Here is a 16,264-nt window from a genome sequence, read left to right on the forward strand (position 1 = left end):
ACCGGTTTTACTATGTAGTTCAAGTTTTATTTTTGCAACAATGATTCTGGGACAAAGCCATTTTCCTGGGTGTCTAATGTAACACATCTTTTCGGTTAATGGGCTAACGGGAAGTTTTTAAAGCATAAAATTTTCGGTCAGTTAAAGTGTTGTATTGACTCAGAAAAATTGCAGCAATGGTCAGCAAACAAGAAATACTGCTCTCACATGTCTTCAACAAGTAAATGCTTAGATTCTAACAAATATTTCTTCGTTAGGATTTTCGAAGAGTTACATTCACTTTCACTTCCGTTTGAGAACATTGCTCTCACATATTCTTTTTTCGCAAAATACACTCTACCTCCACGTGGGCAAGGTGTGAAAACGTGCCAAAACATCCACTGTAGGCAACAATTGGACCGAGTAGGATACTTTTTATTTGTTGAAAAAATAATAGAGATGACGAGTATAACCCGTGCTGTAAAATTGATTCACAGTTCACCAAAAGTAAGAATGAAATACAATATGATGGAGACTATAAAATGAGTACTAAAATTTTAAAATCTAAGAAATGTTATGGCATTTTTCGTTGAAGTGTCTCCTTTTTCTCGATGGTCCTTCTGGACTTCGTGACATAGTGAGCTAAATAAACACTAATTTAAAATACAGAAACAGTAGAATGAATAGGATCAAAAGAAGACGTGTTCAACAGAGGATAGTGTTGAGCGTTTGGTGCCGAAATGGCAGCTTCGTACCACATTTCTGGTAGAAGACACTTTGAACGATGGACAAGGGTCTGAAAAAAAAACAAATAGGGGTAAAAAACACACATAATATAGTGGTAAAATTACCTTAAGGCTGTTGCTAACTCTGTATTGTGCGGAATCATCGATAGTTGACAAAACTAGTAATACTTGACGGCATAGCGGAGGAACTACGTCAACTACTTGAAGAAATCCACGGGAAGATTGAATATTCATTGATTGAGAACAGTCGACTCTGAAATGTTCAGAAGGTGAACAGTCATAATCATCTAAACACTTCAACGTACCCAACATGCAAGTATTTCTTTTCCAGACAGTTATCTGCCATTATGATCATTCCTCTGAATTTTCTCGTCAAAGTTCTGATGACAACCCCATCGTTTGTGTTCTTGACAATGTCTCCTTCTTTAATTATTACATGATGCAATGATTCCATTCTCGTTCGTGGTGACATTGGAATATATTCTCCGAAAATTGGATAACGTGTGTGCACAACCATATTCACTACTCCTTTTTTATTTGTCAGTAGGGAGCTTTGACTGTGACATACAATTTGATACTCTCCTGGAGCCAAAAAAAATTCGTCGATTGTGAAGTGGTTATCAGAGATCCGAGAAGACATTTCTATTAGTTCACCAATACGTCTGTCACCAGATATTCTGTGTACGCAGACCATAAGATCATTCTGGAAAATTTTTAATTTCGGCCTTGTAGTACTCCGAATCTAATTTTCTTTCTAAAAGTTTCGATTTCAAAACAAAATGAGAAAAATGTATAAAAAAAGTTTTATGTTATAAAACTGACCAAGTTATCTTTTTTATTGAATGCTCCTTTTTGGAATGCCGTAACTGATACTTCACATGTATCGGTAATCACAATCTGAAGTGCTGTATCAGAATGTCCACCAACTTTGTGTGTGACACGAAGCTCACTCCAATCCATTCTCAGTTTACAAACTGTTACAGATGCGAACCTTGCCACAAAATCTTCTAAATCCATCCAAAATGCTCCAGTTTCGTCTTTTCTTTGATTCAAAAATTTCTGTTTCATTCCTATGGGCCACCCAGGCCACCCATCCGACCATTTACCATTCCAAACAAATTGCCCCCACGGATTTCGAATTCGGAGTAATCGATAGCCTTGTTCATATATAACATCTAGAATGGAATATGCATGATTTGTTAGTAATCCCATTGCTTTGAATTCTGCCTCAGCCACTACATTTTCAAATGCTCCACAGTGACAACACATCAAAAATCCAGATTCTCTGAAATTCATCAATTATTTTTGTGAACTAAATAGTAGGTAAGACTGACTTTGAACTAACTAATTGAGCCCAGAAAGTATCAACATCATCAACACTACTAGGAATTGGTGGACAATTGTAATTCACACATGATGCTCCTGTGAGCATTGAAAGTCCTTGTGCTAAAGAAGCTCCATGAAGTTTTGAATAGCTCCCCAAAACTTTGGCCATGGCTTTTTCGATCAATGGAACCCATAATTGATTTCGACGACCGACTGCCATTGCAATAGAGTTAGTTTTTGAATAGCAAGGAAAGAAATCATCAACAATTATAACTTCCCACTTCCCTTCCACACATAATCTAAAGACTAATCGTTAATGAAATCACTTGTAAAAACCCACTTTATCTGATAAACTCCATAATGTGAGTATTGTTTTTTCGGGATAATATCATCGAGAACATCTGGTCTTTCAGCAATCAAGGCCATCGCTGACATCAGCCAGCAATCTCCAACTAAAGTTCCTTGTTCAATATCCGAAGGTCGTGGATTATTGAGTACAGACCATGGGCTTGATCGCCCATCTTTTGTGAACATTTGAGATGGACGAAGCCAATTAAGGAAATCGGGTTCTTCGTGACGTTTGACTCCATTTTTCGTGAACTGAAGGGAACCAATTGATTTTTTGTTATGTAGAAAGCTATCGTCGATGAAGGGTGAATTGGAAGATCTTAAAGTAACAATGATTATATTATTATCATGAAATGTTGTTTGTTGTTATGGTACAAACTTCGGATGTTATTCTGAAGTACCGCTAGTAACACTGCTCATCTAAAATTCCACTAATTTTCCAAAGTTTTAAAATATTTTCACAATTGCTAGATAACTTTTGCACTGTTTTCAGACTAATTTCACTTTCAGAAGGCTTGTTGCATTGCATGAGTTAATTTCAATGTTTGATATCATATTCTGATCCATATACGATTGGGGGTAAAACATGTGCTGTTGAATTGGTTTTTAAAAATCCTATCAAACTTTATAGGGGACCCATAATTATGTCACACCCTGTAAATGATATTTTTATTCCCAAAAATTTTAAAAATTTTAATGGCACTTTTTTTTTTAAACTGAAGCTATTCTAAATATACAGTTTGATGAAACCTTTATTGTAAGTTTCACTCAAAACTTTGTAATCCCAATTTTCGAAATACGCGTGAATGAAGAAAGTTTCTTATTCATTGATAAGGTAACATTTTTCAGGACAAGCCTTAACCGAAAAAAAAACTAGAGCTAGTTTTATGTGTAATTTTAACGGAAATCTTACAGCAAACTGATAAGAGAAATAGTGAAACAAGCCTGAATTAGTTACCATGTATTTATGAAGTTTGCTCATAATCAGAAAGAAAAACTCACTTGCAGTAACTGATGATATTACTGTAGATAACGTCGGATTTCTTCTCTGCTTCTTGTTTTAAAGTAGTCGTGATTTTGGAGCACATAGACAGTTGATGAGTGTCTGATTCGTTTGAGTCGATGTTTTCGTACCGTTGAGGATTGAAGCAAACAATTTGGAGAGTTTTTTGGGATTTTCACAATAAAAATGATCTTAAAATATTTCCTACGCCCGAACACATACACTTTTCTTGAAAATTTTAAAATGCCATTTTAGAATAATTTTCTATTGACAAAAGTCATGAAAAGCTGCACTTTTTAAAAATTTTAGATTGCAATTACCCTTGCACAGGAAAGGAGCTTTGCTGTTCGTAAAAAGATTGTCAAATCTCAATTTTAATATCAAGTTTTAAATCCTAGGGTTTAACTTAAACTACTTGGTTTCATTGTTTTCTTTGTAGAATTAAGCAACTGATATATTGCATTTGTATAGGACTACAAAAATAGTTATAAAAATTAACATAAAACTGATAAAATACTAAACTAACCTCTTGGATCATTGCTTTGTCCATCAACAAATGGTCCATTTGGCAACGGAGTTCTGAATTTTACTTCACGTTTTTGTTTTCAAAAATTTAAAAATAATTTTCATGCTTACCGAAAATGAGTTGCTCTAACAAAATTATGAGCCGGCGACCTATCTCTGTTGTTTACCAAATCAGATATAGCATTTGAAACGTCCCGAACTAAAATAGAAGGTTGTTTATATAATTCTACCAAAAATTATTTAATACCTGTATCTGTGATAATTTTTGGGAAGCTTCCTGTTAGTTTGGCCGGTTTTTTCGTTAAAGGCTTTTGAGAACCACATCCCTGACAAATGAAGATTGCAGGATCATTGATAAGTGTACAATATAGACAATTCCATGCTGTCATCTCCATCAAACACTAGAAAAATAAGAAATGAAAATTATGAAAATCTTTGCTAAAGAAAAAAGTACAATTTTATTAAACACCGTGGCTTTTCTGAAAAAAAATTCATAATTTTAAAAACTTTCAACTTCAAAATAGTCTAATTTGTAAGCATATGATAACTCTTATTTGTTTTTTCAAACGTTGACTAAGGCATCACATGAAATTGTGAATTGATGGAATGTTTTCTTATAGTGTCTGCGTTCTCTCAATCCGAATGAAGCTTTCCAAAACATGGACGTGGGCTATTTTGTATAAACTAGGTCACTCGAAAAGCTACTAAATTTTTTCAATAAATAATGCAAACCTTGAAACAGAGAAACTACACGAGAATCAAATTCAAAAAGTATTTGGAAAGGTGTATAAAAGAACCGAAGTTAAAAAGAGAAGAGCTGTAGAGAAATAGAAGAAAGAAGGATAGGATGTTATGCAAACAGAAGCATATTTCATAACATGCGTGTTCGCGGAAAAAGAGAAAGAAGAGAAATAGAGAAGGAAAGAAAATATCTTCATTGTTGAACCAGATGGACAAAAAATAGTAGGCACTTAATATCAGAGAACATTATCAACTTAAGTTTAATAGTCTTTTCAACTATAAAATTATATCCTAATATTGCAAATACAAAATATTGGACGGTAAAACTTGTTTGAAGGGATTGCAAATTGTTGAGCTCAAGAGAAACTGAACATATGAATCAGATGTACACAACTTATGAGTCAACTGAGTCAGTTTCAAAGCAAACACTACAAAAATACTTCAAAATAACTGGAGAATTAAAGTGCACTTTAAAAATTGAAAACATCAGTATTTTGTAAATGAGGGAAAAACAATGAAGTTGACATTTTCAACAAATTGAAAGTGTGTTTGGTGTCAAACTGTGGAAGGTTGTGTGTTCAAATTTTTCTAAATTTTCTGGTCAAGTTTGCAAATTCAACACATCGCAAAACTCCTCTATAAATCGTGGCTCCTATAGCGTTTTAGGGCCACAACTCGTAAAATCTAGCTTCAACCATAAAATACATTTCGCGTTCGGAGCCTAACCGCGCTCCAATCGGTCCCCGTTTGCACTCTTTTGGCTGATTTGCGCAAGCCTAGTGCCTAACATTCTCACCCAAAACATGTTGGAGATCTGATAGGACGCGAGTAACGCGAGTTTTAAATGCGAAATTAGTTTACCTGGAGTTATGTATATTTTTCAAATCGCGCCATGTGAGGATTTGCAGACAAAAAACCATCAGAAAATCTCTTCGTTGACTTATGAAATCTCTCCAAAGTTGTAAAACAACATTATTACTTCTAAATGAAAATCAAAATTTGTGCTTCTGTTATATTTTAGGCCAATCCAAGTTTTTTTGAACAGATATTCAACTTGTTGCATTTTCAGCTGTAGAAACGCTATGTGCCAACACCAGAAGATACAATAATTTTCAAACGTTCTGATGCATGTTTTGATGCAAATTCATGAGGTTTCTGCCAACGTCGATACTATCATTTTCAATCTTAACTGTAGTTCAAAAATAGTCGGCAACATCGTCTTCCCACGTACAATTCTTTCATTTTTGCTTCTACCTTTCTGCTATTCAAATAAACGACGTTTCTTTTTTTCCAAGCACATCACCCGATTCTATTTATAGTTTTCATCGGTATCAAAAGAAAAAGAGGGAAAGGAAGAATTTTCTGAAAAACGAAATGCCAACTTTTTCCACGATGATTGAGGAAAACCATAACTATAGTGATGGGCACTTGACGGCGACTTTCGACAGAAATTGAAACGTTCTGTTCCTCATTTTTCCTTATTCGTCGTCTCCTTCTACCATGTCATCATTTCTCTTATTACCATCATAATTGACTATGTGGTATGTCTGTGTGTTCTTCTCGTCTTGTAAAGAATGAAACTGTTTCTTTTCAGACTTTTGACTTTTCCAGCGAATCTTTTTTTCAGTGTCAGCCAACTTGAAAACTTGAAATATATAGAAAAAAACAAAATATAATAACATACTCTAATAGTATTGAAATCTAATTTTGGCCATCGTCCGAAGATTTACAAAAATGCATTAAAATTTTGATAGTCAAGGATTTTTTAAAAACTACATTTTTATTTCTATGAAGAATTTCTCGGAGTAATTTTCAGTAAAACTTATTGACGATCTATGTTCTATTGGAAATTATTTAGAATTGTGGAAGGTGAGCAAAACAATTTTTCATAGGTCAATTCAAATGTCAATCATCAATTTTTATTGAAAATGATCAAAAGAATAAGTATTGTTGGAACAGATAAGTGCATTAAAGCTGAAAACATTACAACCCACCAATTTTTCGATAGACAAAATGAACAAATTTTCAAAAACTGTTAATTATACCGTGTTCGTCTCAGTTTTTACTTGAGACATATTTTTTTTGCACATTTTGCACTAAGTATTCAAAAATGTTATATATTGAATTTATTCCGAATAGTTATTCAACAAAAAAGTTTAGGGAGAAGTATGTGCAGTCTGTTGTCAAAGTTGAAAATGAATGCGAAATACGATATTATTATTATTATTATTATTCGAATGAATTTTCGTTCCCTCTTGGTTTATTGACCTTAATTCCGCTTTCAAGCTCAAAAATCTTCAGTGAAACTTACATGGTTTGTCAGTTACTAGGTAGAAAATTTCAACAATATGTATATGCATTTTACATATCTATTTCAAACCAATATTTTATGAAAATTTCTATATCCTCCATTTTTCTTATTTTTTTGAATTTTTGTCTAAAAATATCCACGTTGTACTTTGAGGCTTAAATGTTCTCTGCTAGAGTGTTCGGATCAAATATATTTTCGATTCCATCGAGAATCGAACGATTTTTTGTCAGTTTTTGTTTCAGTTTTTTATAACATTTGATTTGAAGCAATGAAGTGAAAAATTTAAATTCAAATCTCTTATCAAAACTTTTGTGCTAAAATTACTATAATGATGTGTAGTAGTAGTACAAATGACTGTACAAAAAGTGCTCTAAAAATATATATAACTTCGTAACTTTTGTGGGTGTTTGAATTTTGATTTCCGGGAAGATGACACTTTTTCTTGTGTTGCCGTGAAAACGTTGATAACGGAGGTTCATTTCTGATATTTCTCAAATTGACAACTCAACTCAATGTTTGGTTATTAACATTTTTGCAGTTATAGAAATGTTAGAATTATGATTTATCAAAATTATGAAATTTGAAATTACCACTCTACGGTTCTACTATTTTTACAACTAACGCCTGGGGAAGTGTGTAATTCACAAAATACCAATACTACATCTATCTCGGCTCAAAGTTCATATCATATTTATTTGTTGACCACAAAATAACTACAATCCAAAAAGAAGAAATTCAAGTGAACATGACGTCACGGTTGTACAGTCCAGTTTTTGACATCATAATTGGTTTAGTCATAATTATACTCTCAGCTACAGATCGGTGTCAATTTGAACGGGGTCTGTCATTTTGAAATTCAAGACATGGTTTTGTTTAACAGAAATTGATTTCATCGCTAGTTTCTGTCAGAATTCTAAAATTGTACGAATACAAATATAGTTTAGAACAATAATTATATTGAAGTTTGTAATTGAAAAGTTGAAAAATTATGCTTTCCTTCTTTTTCTTTCATGCCACCTTCACTGCAATGTTCCCTTCATATAAAATTATTTTCATAATAATTTTCGATAAGACACGTAACCTTTCTCATCTTCTTTCTTACTGTACTATACTATTGTAATCTGACATAATTCGTCACCTGACCTGCTAATCAACAGACCATGACATTCAAATTGAACTATCATGACTTTTCCCTATTAATCAACAAAAACAACTTTACAGATTTTTGGATTCCACCTTTCAAAATTTCTGTGTCTCTTCCAATTTGCATTCTCCAGCATTTATAACTCCTTATCAGTCAATTGATCGAATGTAGTCGCGAGTCAACGTCGCTGCTAATCAAATGACATGCTCAACATATCGATCGATTCAACTTTTTTCAAATCTACTCATTTTTATTCTAATTATACTGTACCTACAAACAATAGAATGCCAGAATGCATTGAGTCTTGCCCAGACAAAACATTCATGTATGGCTTTAAAAGCCGAGGATGGAGAAGGATGTACATGCAAACAAACAAAACGATATGGACAACCTGAGTGTTGTTGTATGGGATTGATTGTGTCTCAATTGCCAACTAACTTGACTGCTGACGTTGGATATTTGTGAGTTGTTCAGGGTTAAGTTCGGGAGAAAATTTTTGGATGGAACATGTATTTAATCCTTGCAACAAAAATTGGATTTAATTTCCAATTATAGTTATTGCTGATTATGTACAGTGCTGGCCAAAAAGATATCCACTTTTGGTTTTTTGTGTGTAACTTTTTTCTCAAGCATCCATTTGACTTGAATTTTTCCGTGTGCATAAAGCGAAATGTTACGCAAATTTGCGGACCAAACATTACATGATTATCGATTTTTTCTGAATTTTATTTCAATTTTTTGATTTTTTCGTTTTGCATGGAGGTGGGAGCGTCATGGTGTGGGGGTGCTTCACCAGCACTTCCATGGGCCCACTAAGGAGAATCCAAAGCATTATGGATCGTTTTCAATACGAAAACATCTTGGAAACTACAATGCGACCCTGGGCACTTCAAAATGTGGGCCGTGGCTTCGTGTTTCAGCAGGATAACGATCCTAAGCATACTTCTCTTCATGTGCGTTCCTGGTTTCAACGTCGTCGTGTGCATTTGCTCGATTGGCCAAGTCAGTCTCCGGACTTGAATCCAATAGAGCATTTGTGGGAAGAGTTGGAAAGACGTCTTGGAGGTATTCGGGCTTCAAATGCAGATGCCAAATTCAACCAGTTGGAAAACGCTTGGAAAGCTATCCCCATGTCAGTTATTCACAAGCTGATCGACTCGATGCCACGTCGTTGTCAAGCTGTTATTGATGCAAACGGATACGCGACAAAGTATTAAGCATAATTATGTTGTTTTTAAATCCAATTGCTCATATTCCGGTACTTTAATTGTCATTTCCTTGCAACCTCGGCTTTTTCAATATTTCTAGTTTTTCGATTTTTTTGAATTTTTCTGAAGTTTTTTCAAAATCTGTTGAACATTTTTGATGAATATTGTGTTTTTAGATTTTGTGAACACTGTGGTGAAGTTTCAAAACAAAATAACCACTTAGAAAAAAGTTACACACAAAAAACCAAAAGTGGATATCTTTTTGGCCAGCACTGTATATCTGAAGAATATCTATTGATTTATTCTAGGTACCTCCACAATACTTCAATCTCTGTTATTACACCGAACTTTTTTGATAAATTCCCATCTATTCGAGAACTGTAAGTTTTAACATTATTTCAATTTGAACATTTTCCATTTTTCAGTGAGATTGATAATTCTGCTCATTTGGAGCACATCGATGGATCTTCTCTCTCCGTTCTCTCAAAACTTCGAAAGCTTTCTGTAGTTAAATGTCCCAATCTTCGTGAAATTTCTGGAAAACTTTTGGTCAACAACACGAGAATTCAGAATGTGTAAGGTTTCATTATTAAAAAATCATTTCTAATGTAAGTCCTTTTTTAGAATACTAAAAAACAATGGACTCGCTACAATGCCTTCGTTGAGAATGACTGATGCTCATCACGTGCTCCTTGATAGAATTGATTTATCAGGAAACAAAATTAAATTTATTAGTGATTCAAAAGTTCGAAATGTGAAGGCAAGAACTGTCGTGCTGAGTGAAAATAAGCTTATTGAAATATCAGGATATGCATTCACAGAAAGTCAGTTTCTGAAACTGTAAGTTTTTTCTTAATTTATAAAAAAATGAAGTAAGTTTCTTGTAGAAAGCTAAACAACAATCCAGACCTCCGAAGTCTATCTGTTGATGCATTCAAAAATATGGCAGGTCTTCAAACACTGTAAGTTTTATTATATTCAAGAATGGTTAATTTATACAATTAATTACAGAGATCTTTCTCATACTTCTATCGATACATTGCCTATAAATGGTCTGAAGAAGTTGAAAACATTGATTCTGAATGATGTTCCAACACTCAAAAGTCTTCCCAGTGTTTTGAGTTTTACTGATTTAGAAACTGCTCATTTCACTTACCCACACCATTGTTGCCTTTTCAAAGTAAGTTTAGATATTATGGTACTTGTAATATCACAATTGCTCAGTACGTGGATGATGTTACAATGAATGATAATGGAAAGTATCAAAGAAATGCAAAAGAAATTCACAAACGAATTTGTGACAAAAGAGAACAACAAAAAGTCGCAAGGAGAAGAAAACGGGAAACTAGCGGAATTGATTTTTTGGATATGTTATTGAAAGAATGGACTGATAATAGCACATACACGGGACCAGATGATGCTGATGATGATGAGTTGCCACGTAAGTAAATGTAAACTATTTTCTGATCTACTCGTTCTAAATATTGTTTGGTAACGTTCTTTTTGTTGAGTAGACTTTCCACGGTAAAGGCAAGGGTAGAGGGTGAACGAACTCCGCCTCGTCCGGCAAAGTTTTTAATTTGAGCACGGACAAAAGTTTATGGAGAACCATTGGACAAACAATAAAAGTATAACTTTCAGCATTTGTTGAAATTGGAGCGGAACCTTGTCAATCCATTGGGGAGGAAGTTCAAAAGTACTATTCTAACATTACTTGTTATCCACAACCGGATGCTTTGAATCCATGCGAGAATATTGTTGGATATCCATTCCTTCGAATAGCAGTTTGGGTTGTTTGTCTTGCAGCAATAGTAGGAAACATTATTGTTTGGGCTTTGTTAGGAATAGTTTACGAGAAACGAATGAGGATGCATTATCTTTACATGATCAATATGTCTGTAGCTGATATGGTCACTGGTATGTTATTAAGCTCTGTAACTAAATATTAAGAAAAGTTTCAGGAATTTACCTTGCTGTTCTTGCAATTGCTGATGCTAAAATGTCTGATGAGTATTATAGACATGCTGTTTGGTGGCAGACAGGATGGGGATGTCGAGCTGCTGGATTTTTGGCGGTTTTTGCATCTGAACTAGGAATCATTTCAATGTTTTTAATTGCATTCGAAATGTCATATAACACAAGGTTAGTATTTGTCGTTTCTGATAATAATTTTCAGTTAAAATTCGAAAAGATTACTATTATTTCAAGATTTCAGACAATCATTTCGTGGGCGCCGTTTGAGTCCAAAAGTTGGAGTACTTCTTATGATTGGTGGATGGCTTTTTGCGATTATAATGGCAATACTTCCTTGGTTTGATGTTTCTTCATACTCTGAGAGTAGCGTATGTCTTCCTTTGAGAGCAGCAACAATATTTGATAAAAGTTATTTGATATTCGGACTCAGTTTCAATTTTTTGGCATTTGCGGCAATGGCTCTTTCGTACGGATTTATTGTGAAAATGTTGAAGGTTTTAAATTATCTGAAAGTTATAAACAAACAAATCACATTTCAGGAAAACGAAACTCGCGAAGAAGACCGTGCACTTATAACTAAAATGACAGTTCTAGTTGTAACTGATTTGATTTGCTGGTTTCCAACCCTGTTCTTTGGATTTACGGCCACAATTGGATTTCCACTGCTTTCTTTGTCATCTGCCAAGTTTGTTCTTGTATTCTTCTTTCCAATCAATGCCTTTGCCAACCCATTCCTTTACGTTTTCTTCACTGAAGTCATCCAACATCGAGTTCGAAGCAAAACATTACCAGTTATCAGAAGGATCACTACTGGGCCTTTGAATGCTGCCAGCTCTCTATCAAACTTCTATCATTCTCAACCACCTGGAGCACATCGAAGAAGCAGAGATGAACCAACAAGTCCATCTGGAATGCATTTGGCAGTTACCCAGGTACGCCAGGTATATAACGAAAGTCTACAGAAAATTGAAGTGTTGTTAAACAATTCAAAAATTTTAGACAACATCACTAAACAGTACACCAAGGGGATCAGATGTTTCCCGTGCTTCTGATGGAATGCTTTTTGATTATGATCGAAGAGCCAGTGCATCTCCGAGAGTTTCGTTTGATATTCCAATTTCTCCAACAACTCCAAGATCTGATAGAAAGAATAGGATATCTCTTCTCAAGAGAATAGTTTCCTCAATACCAGAAGTATCCGATCTTTCCGAACATTCAAGTGAAAGCCATCATGAGCATGTACCTCATCCTAGAAGAAAATTGAGATCATCATTGAATAGAATCCTTGCACTTGGAAGAAGGCAAGAAGGCTCAGCAGATTCTGGAAGAGGATCCATTGCATCTTCTGCTGGCTCTGTAAGTACATTTATCTGAATTAACGAAATTTACCCGTTGCGTTTTCGCCGCGAATTTTTTGTATTTCTGAAAATTATGTTTTTTTTTGTAAAATGCAGTTAATCTTTTTCAATAATTTAGGGTATAACAAAGAATACTTGAAAAATTAAAAAATTTTCAGCGTGATCAAAATGAAAGAGTATCCTTAACCAGCAACGCTTCTTCAATATTGAGTCCACTTTTATCTCCGACAAATTCAAACATTTTAATACTACCTCCCGAACCATCAAAAAATCGTCGAAAGTCCACTCCAGCCATACCACTTCTCGTAGTTTCTGATTGTTCTTAGATTCTTCAAAAAGTTTCTAAAATTGTATAATAATGTATCCTAGTTTCATATTTTCTTTAATAATTTATTTGTTTCTTTTCATTCACATTTCTTGATTGCGGGTCAATGAATACGAGCCTCCACACAAATGCCTTCGTCTCTCTAATTTTTTCAAATCATTGTTTCGTTTGCCCCCGTGAGAATTGTTTATTCTTCATGATTAATAAAAATAGTTTGATTCTGATTGTGCTTTGATGCATTTCCATTAAATTTTCAATGATGAGAGTAGAGAACTTAATTTCAAAAATTAAAAGAAAATAAACGAAATTAATAAAACAAATACAAATTATTTTGATTTGAATTTTTAAATTAAAAAAAAACTACGTAACAAAAACATGGCTATTTCAATCACTTTCTCTCAACTTTAACCGGCTTTTAGCTCTATTTTTTGTTTTATCAGCCAAGATTAAAAAAATACCATGAGACAACTATTCCCAAACAACTTGTTTTCTGTAGAAGAAAACTTTCGACAGTCAAGAATTTGATCGGAAATTAAAAATTTAGAGTTTTCAAGCAAATTCTTTTCACAGTTTGCAAAATGTTATTGTTTTTTTAAAGAACTCACATTCGTTTTGTTTCCCCTACACCTACCAACCTTCTATAAATATTTCACACAAAAATTCCTTTTCTTTAGTTTACAATTTTTTTGAATATGATTTCCTGAAAGATAAACTCTTCAATAATTTATTTAATTGGGAATGACAATTAGGGGAATTTTTCCTAATTAGGAGAATCATTTTGTCTTTAAAAAATGTGTTCAAAAACCTGAACCCTTCAACGTTTTATAGTGCGAATGCTATATATTTTCTATTCTGATTTGCACAGTGATAATGTTTTGAATAATTTGATGTTCAAAATGTTGTTCTCAAAAACTATTTGTTTCTATCTTTAGCCCTGTGTCTCGATTTTTTTTAAAGTTTTTCCCCCGAAAAAACACATTTGGAGCAATTTTAAGGTCTCATAAATAAATAAAAAATTAACTGAAAAAAATTCCAGATCAAAATTTTTGTAACTAAGAAATCGATTTTGTCTTGTTTTGAAGTATGGGTCACTAACGTTTCCCTTGTGAGCAGCTATTGTTTTTTAAAAGAATAAATTCAGACAAAATTTAAAAATGAACAGGATAATACTTTTTGTTTTGGAAGACATCCTAAATTTTTACTCTCAAACCGCCCACAATTTGAAATTATCCATGTGCTTCATTCACATCATGCTCAATTTGCATTCATCACAGCACATTATCCTTACTCATTTTACAAAAAAAACCCTGTGTTATTTACTTCCCTTGTTAATTTGCGCGGCTTCTTTTCTGTTATTCGTCACATTCATTTTTATCACCACCACAAAACACAACAATTGCGTTGAAATGAGCCAAATTAGGTTTCTCTTCAGGAAAATGCTAAGAAAAAGTCGAAAGATAAGTTTTCGAATTACTAAAAAAGTGTGCAAAACGATAGCTCTCAACGAGCACTCAGAGAGCACCGGAGCAAAAACGAAAAATGTCGAAGAGAGAGCAGACGACAATTAGTTTTCCATCTTTCTGAGCAAGAAGAAAAAGATGCATACCCGTATATGTGACTCTTTGTTTCTGTTGAGTTCTTTTTAAATAGGTGAAGTTGATTCAATGGCAAATGACAGAGTGCATCTATCTACACGAGTACATATTTTCTACAAGCTTATGTGTAAGATATTTTTTATATTTATGTCGTTCCCCTTTTTTGAAATATTCCAGATTGTTTTCAGCATATCAATTGAGGTCTTTTTGAAATCCTTCTTCCAAAACATGGATTATTACGCATCAATGAGCTTTAAGAAAACTAGAAAAACAACAAGTATGTACAACTGTTTGAAAATTTTAGGGAAAATATTTATAAATGTTGATTCTTCGAATTAGTTGTAATTCCAAAATTTTTTTTTGAAAAGTTAGAAGAACATTGTATAAAATAGAAATAAAATGAAGTTAGGTAAACATAAAATAATTAAGAATATTTTTCGTATCTTCATGCAAATAAAATGTTTAAATCATTATTTTTGGTACAAAAATAAATGAGCTCGCGGATTTTTTATTTAGATAACTGTTTTTTTCTAATGTATTCAAATTTTTTTCGTTTGATAGTTCCATCATCTTTCTCAATTGTAGAAATTTGTTCTAAATTTCAGAACAAAAATTGAAAACATGTCCCTCCTCTATTTTCTTCTCTGTCTCACCCTCAATTCTGTTCACAGAAAAGTTAGTAAAAAATATCAGGATTTATCCGTTTAGAATAGAATCATTTTCAAAATCTCATGTATTCACTTTAATCCGTTTATATTTGTATTTTTTCTCGTAGCAACGAGAAATTATTGTTACACCAAAGACGATGTTTAAAATTAAACCCCTTTTTTCTAGAGAAATTTCAATTATAAACTAATTATAAATTCGTAAAAACAGGTGATTATGTGAAGTTCAGCAACCCACCTACTGACAAATGCAGGTGTTTTTTATCCAACATTTCAGATTTCATGTTGTATTAGTAGAAGCATGAGAATATTCAACATCTCACAACTTTCCCCATAGCTTTACCAACTTTAATTATTTTTGGCAGAAAAAATGATTTAATTCCGCTTTACATTTACAAGTACTGTTGTTTCTAGCTGAAAAAAAACCTAATTTTTACAGTTTTCCTGTTTTGAATTATTTTAAAAATAAAGGAAGTCACGCCTATTTTCCAATCAATCAGAGTTACCGAGCTTCAAACATTTCGTCTGATTGGTTGGAAAGGACTCTGACGGGTGTTTCTTATTTTATGTGTTATTCGATTTTTCCCGATGCTCTTTTTATGTATTTAATTTTGTTGTAATTTATCGATTTCCGAATAAAAAACAATAATAAGCGGAGCAAATCGCTGATTGGTTGCAGTTCCCATTTTTAAGCGAATCCACACATGGAATTTACCTAAAAATTACGTTTTTAAATGCTGCATTGGAATTTTGAAGCAAAGTCCCCATTCACGCTACTCCACTTTCAAATCAATTTTAGTATGAAAATTAATTTTTAAATCACAATTTCCACAATGCTAGCAACAAATCAGTATATGACTAATAGAAATTGAAATACTTGTTTGAAATCATTTTGTATGGATGTAGATGTAGAAAATACGTTCGTTATGAAGACAATCAGATAAATACAGTTTACCCGATTTTTTTTGCATTTTCTTTTTTCTGACATTTTCTGACATGACAATATCTTTTTTTTG

At 33.2% G+C, this 16,264-nt stretch overlaps 2 protein-coding genes and 1 non-coding gene across 6 annotated transcripts; 1 reads left to right on the top strand and 2 right to left on the bottom strand.

The window, feature by feature from the left end:
* Window positions 1–395: 395 nt before the first annotated feature.
* On the bottom strand, window positions 396–4,330 carry clp-9 (the record flags this gene model as incomplete). 3 transcript variants are annotated; one of them, NM_001383377.1, is made up of 10 exons in its annotated part: window positions 396–775; window positions 831–978; window positions 1,031–1,428; window positions 1,548–2,010; window positions 2,060–2,350; window positions 2,392–2,718; window positions 3,402–3,593; window positions 3,929–3,981; window positions 4,039–4,126; window positions 4,175–4,330. In NM_001383377.1, the coding sequence occupies 7 exons, from the start codon at window positions 3,485–3,487 to the stop codon at window positions 638–640; spliced, it is 1,851 nt and encodes a 616-aa protein (NP_001370282.1). In that variant the 3' UTR covers window positions 396–637. The 3 variants fall into 3 exon arrangements, with proteins under 3 accessions (NP_001370282.1, NP_001256150.1, NP_001256152.1); NM_001269221.3 differs by having other exon boundaries at window positions 399–775; window positions 3,402–3,504; window positions 4,175–4,322; NM_001269223.2 differs by lacking the exons at window positions 396–775; window positions 831–978; window positions 1,031–1,428; ... (2 more) ...; window positions 2,392–2,718; window positions 3,402–3,593 and adding an exon at window positions 3,821–3,875 and having other exon boundaries at window positions 4,175–4,322.
* A 443-nt stretch (window positions 4,331–4,773) lies between these two features.
* Window positions 4,774–4,836, bottom strand: C50H2.16. The gene has a single exon (NR_069235.1). It is a non-coding gene; the product is annotated as an Unclassified non-coding RNA C50H2.16 (non-coding RNA).
* Window positions 4,837–8,198: 3,362 nt separating this feature from the next.
* fshr-1 (G-protein coupled receptors family 1 profile domain-containing protein) lies at window positions 8,199–13,212 on the top strand. Of its 2 annotated transcripts, none has more exons than NM_001276924.3 (13): window positions 8,199–8,584; window positions 9,640–9,711; window positions 9,757–9,906; window positions 9,956–10,171; window positions 10,219–10,293; window positions 10,343–10,511; window positions 10,556–10,772; window positions 10,973–11,248; window positions 11,293–11,473; window positions 11,547–11,799; window positions 11,845–12,246; window positions 12,305–12,661; window positions 12,822–13,212. In NM_001276924.3, the coding sequence occupies exons 1-13, from the start codon at window positions 8,322–8,324 to the stop codon at window positions 12,987–12,989; spliced, it is 2,799 nt and encodes a 932-aa protein (NP_001263853.1). In that variant the 5' UTR covers window positions 8,199–8,321; the 3' UTR covers window positions 12,990–13,212. The 2 variants fall into 2 exon arrangements, with proteins under 2 accessions (NP_001263853.1, NP_505548.1); NM_073147.7 differs by having other exon boundaries at window positions 8,201–8,584; window positions 11,845–12,237; window positions 12,822–13,211.
* Window positions 13,213–16,264: the final 3,052 nt, after the last annotated feature.

Source organism: Caenorhabditis elegans, chromosome V (assembly GCF_000002985.6).
Source record: "Caenorhabditis elegans chromosome V".
NCBI classification, from domain to species: Eukaryota; Metazoa; Nematoda; class Chromadorea; order Rhabditida; family Rhabditidae; genus Caenorhabditis; species Caenorhabditis elegans.

Coding starts and splice junctions, on each gene's coding strand:
- fshr-1 (NM_001276924.3), top strand. CDS start 8,322: ATGACATGCTCAACATATCGATCGATTCAACTTTTTTCAAATCTACTC. Junction 10,172..10,218: donor GAAAGTCAGTTTCTGAAACT/GTAAGTTTTTTC, acceptor AGTTTCTTGTAG/AAAGCTAAACAACAATCCAG. Junction 10,773..10,972: donor TGATGATGATGAGTTGCCAC/GTAAGTAAATGT, acceptor TATAACTTTCAG/CATTTGTTGAAATTGGAGCG.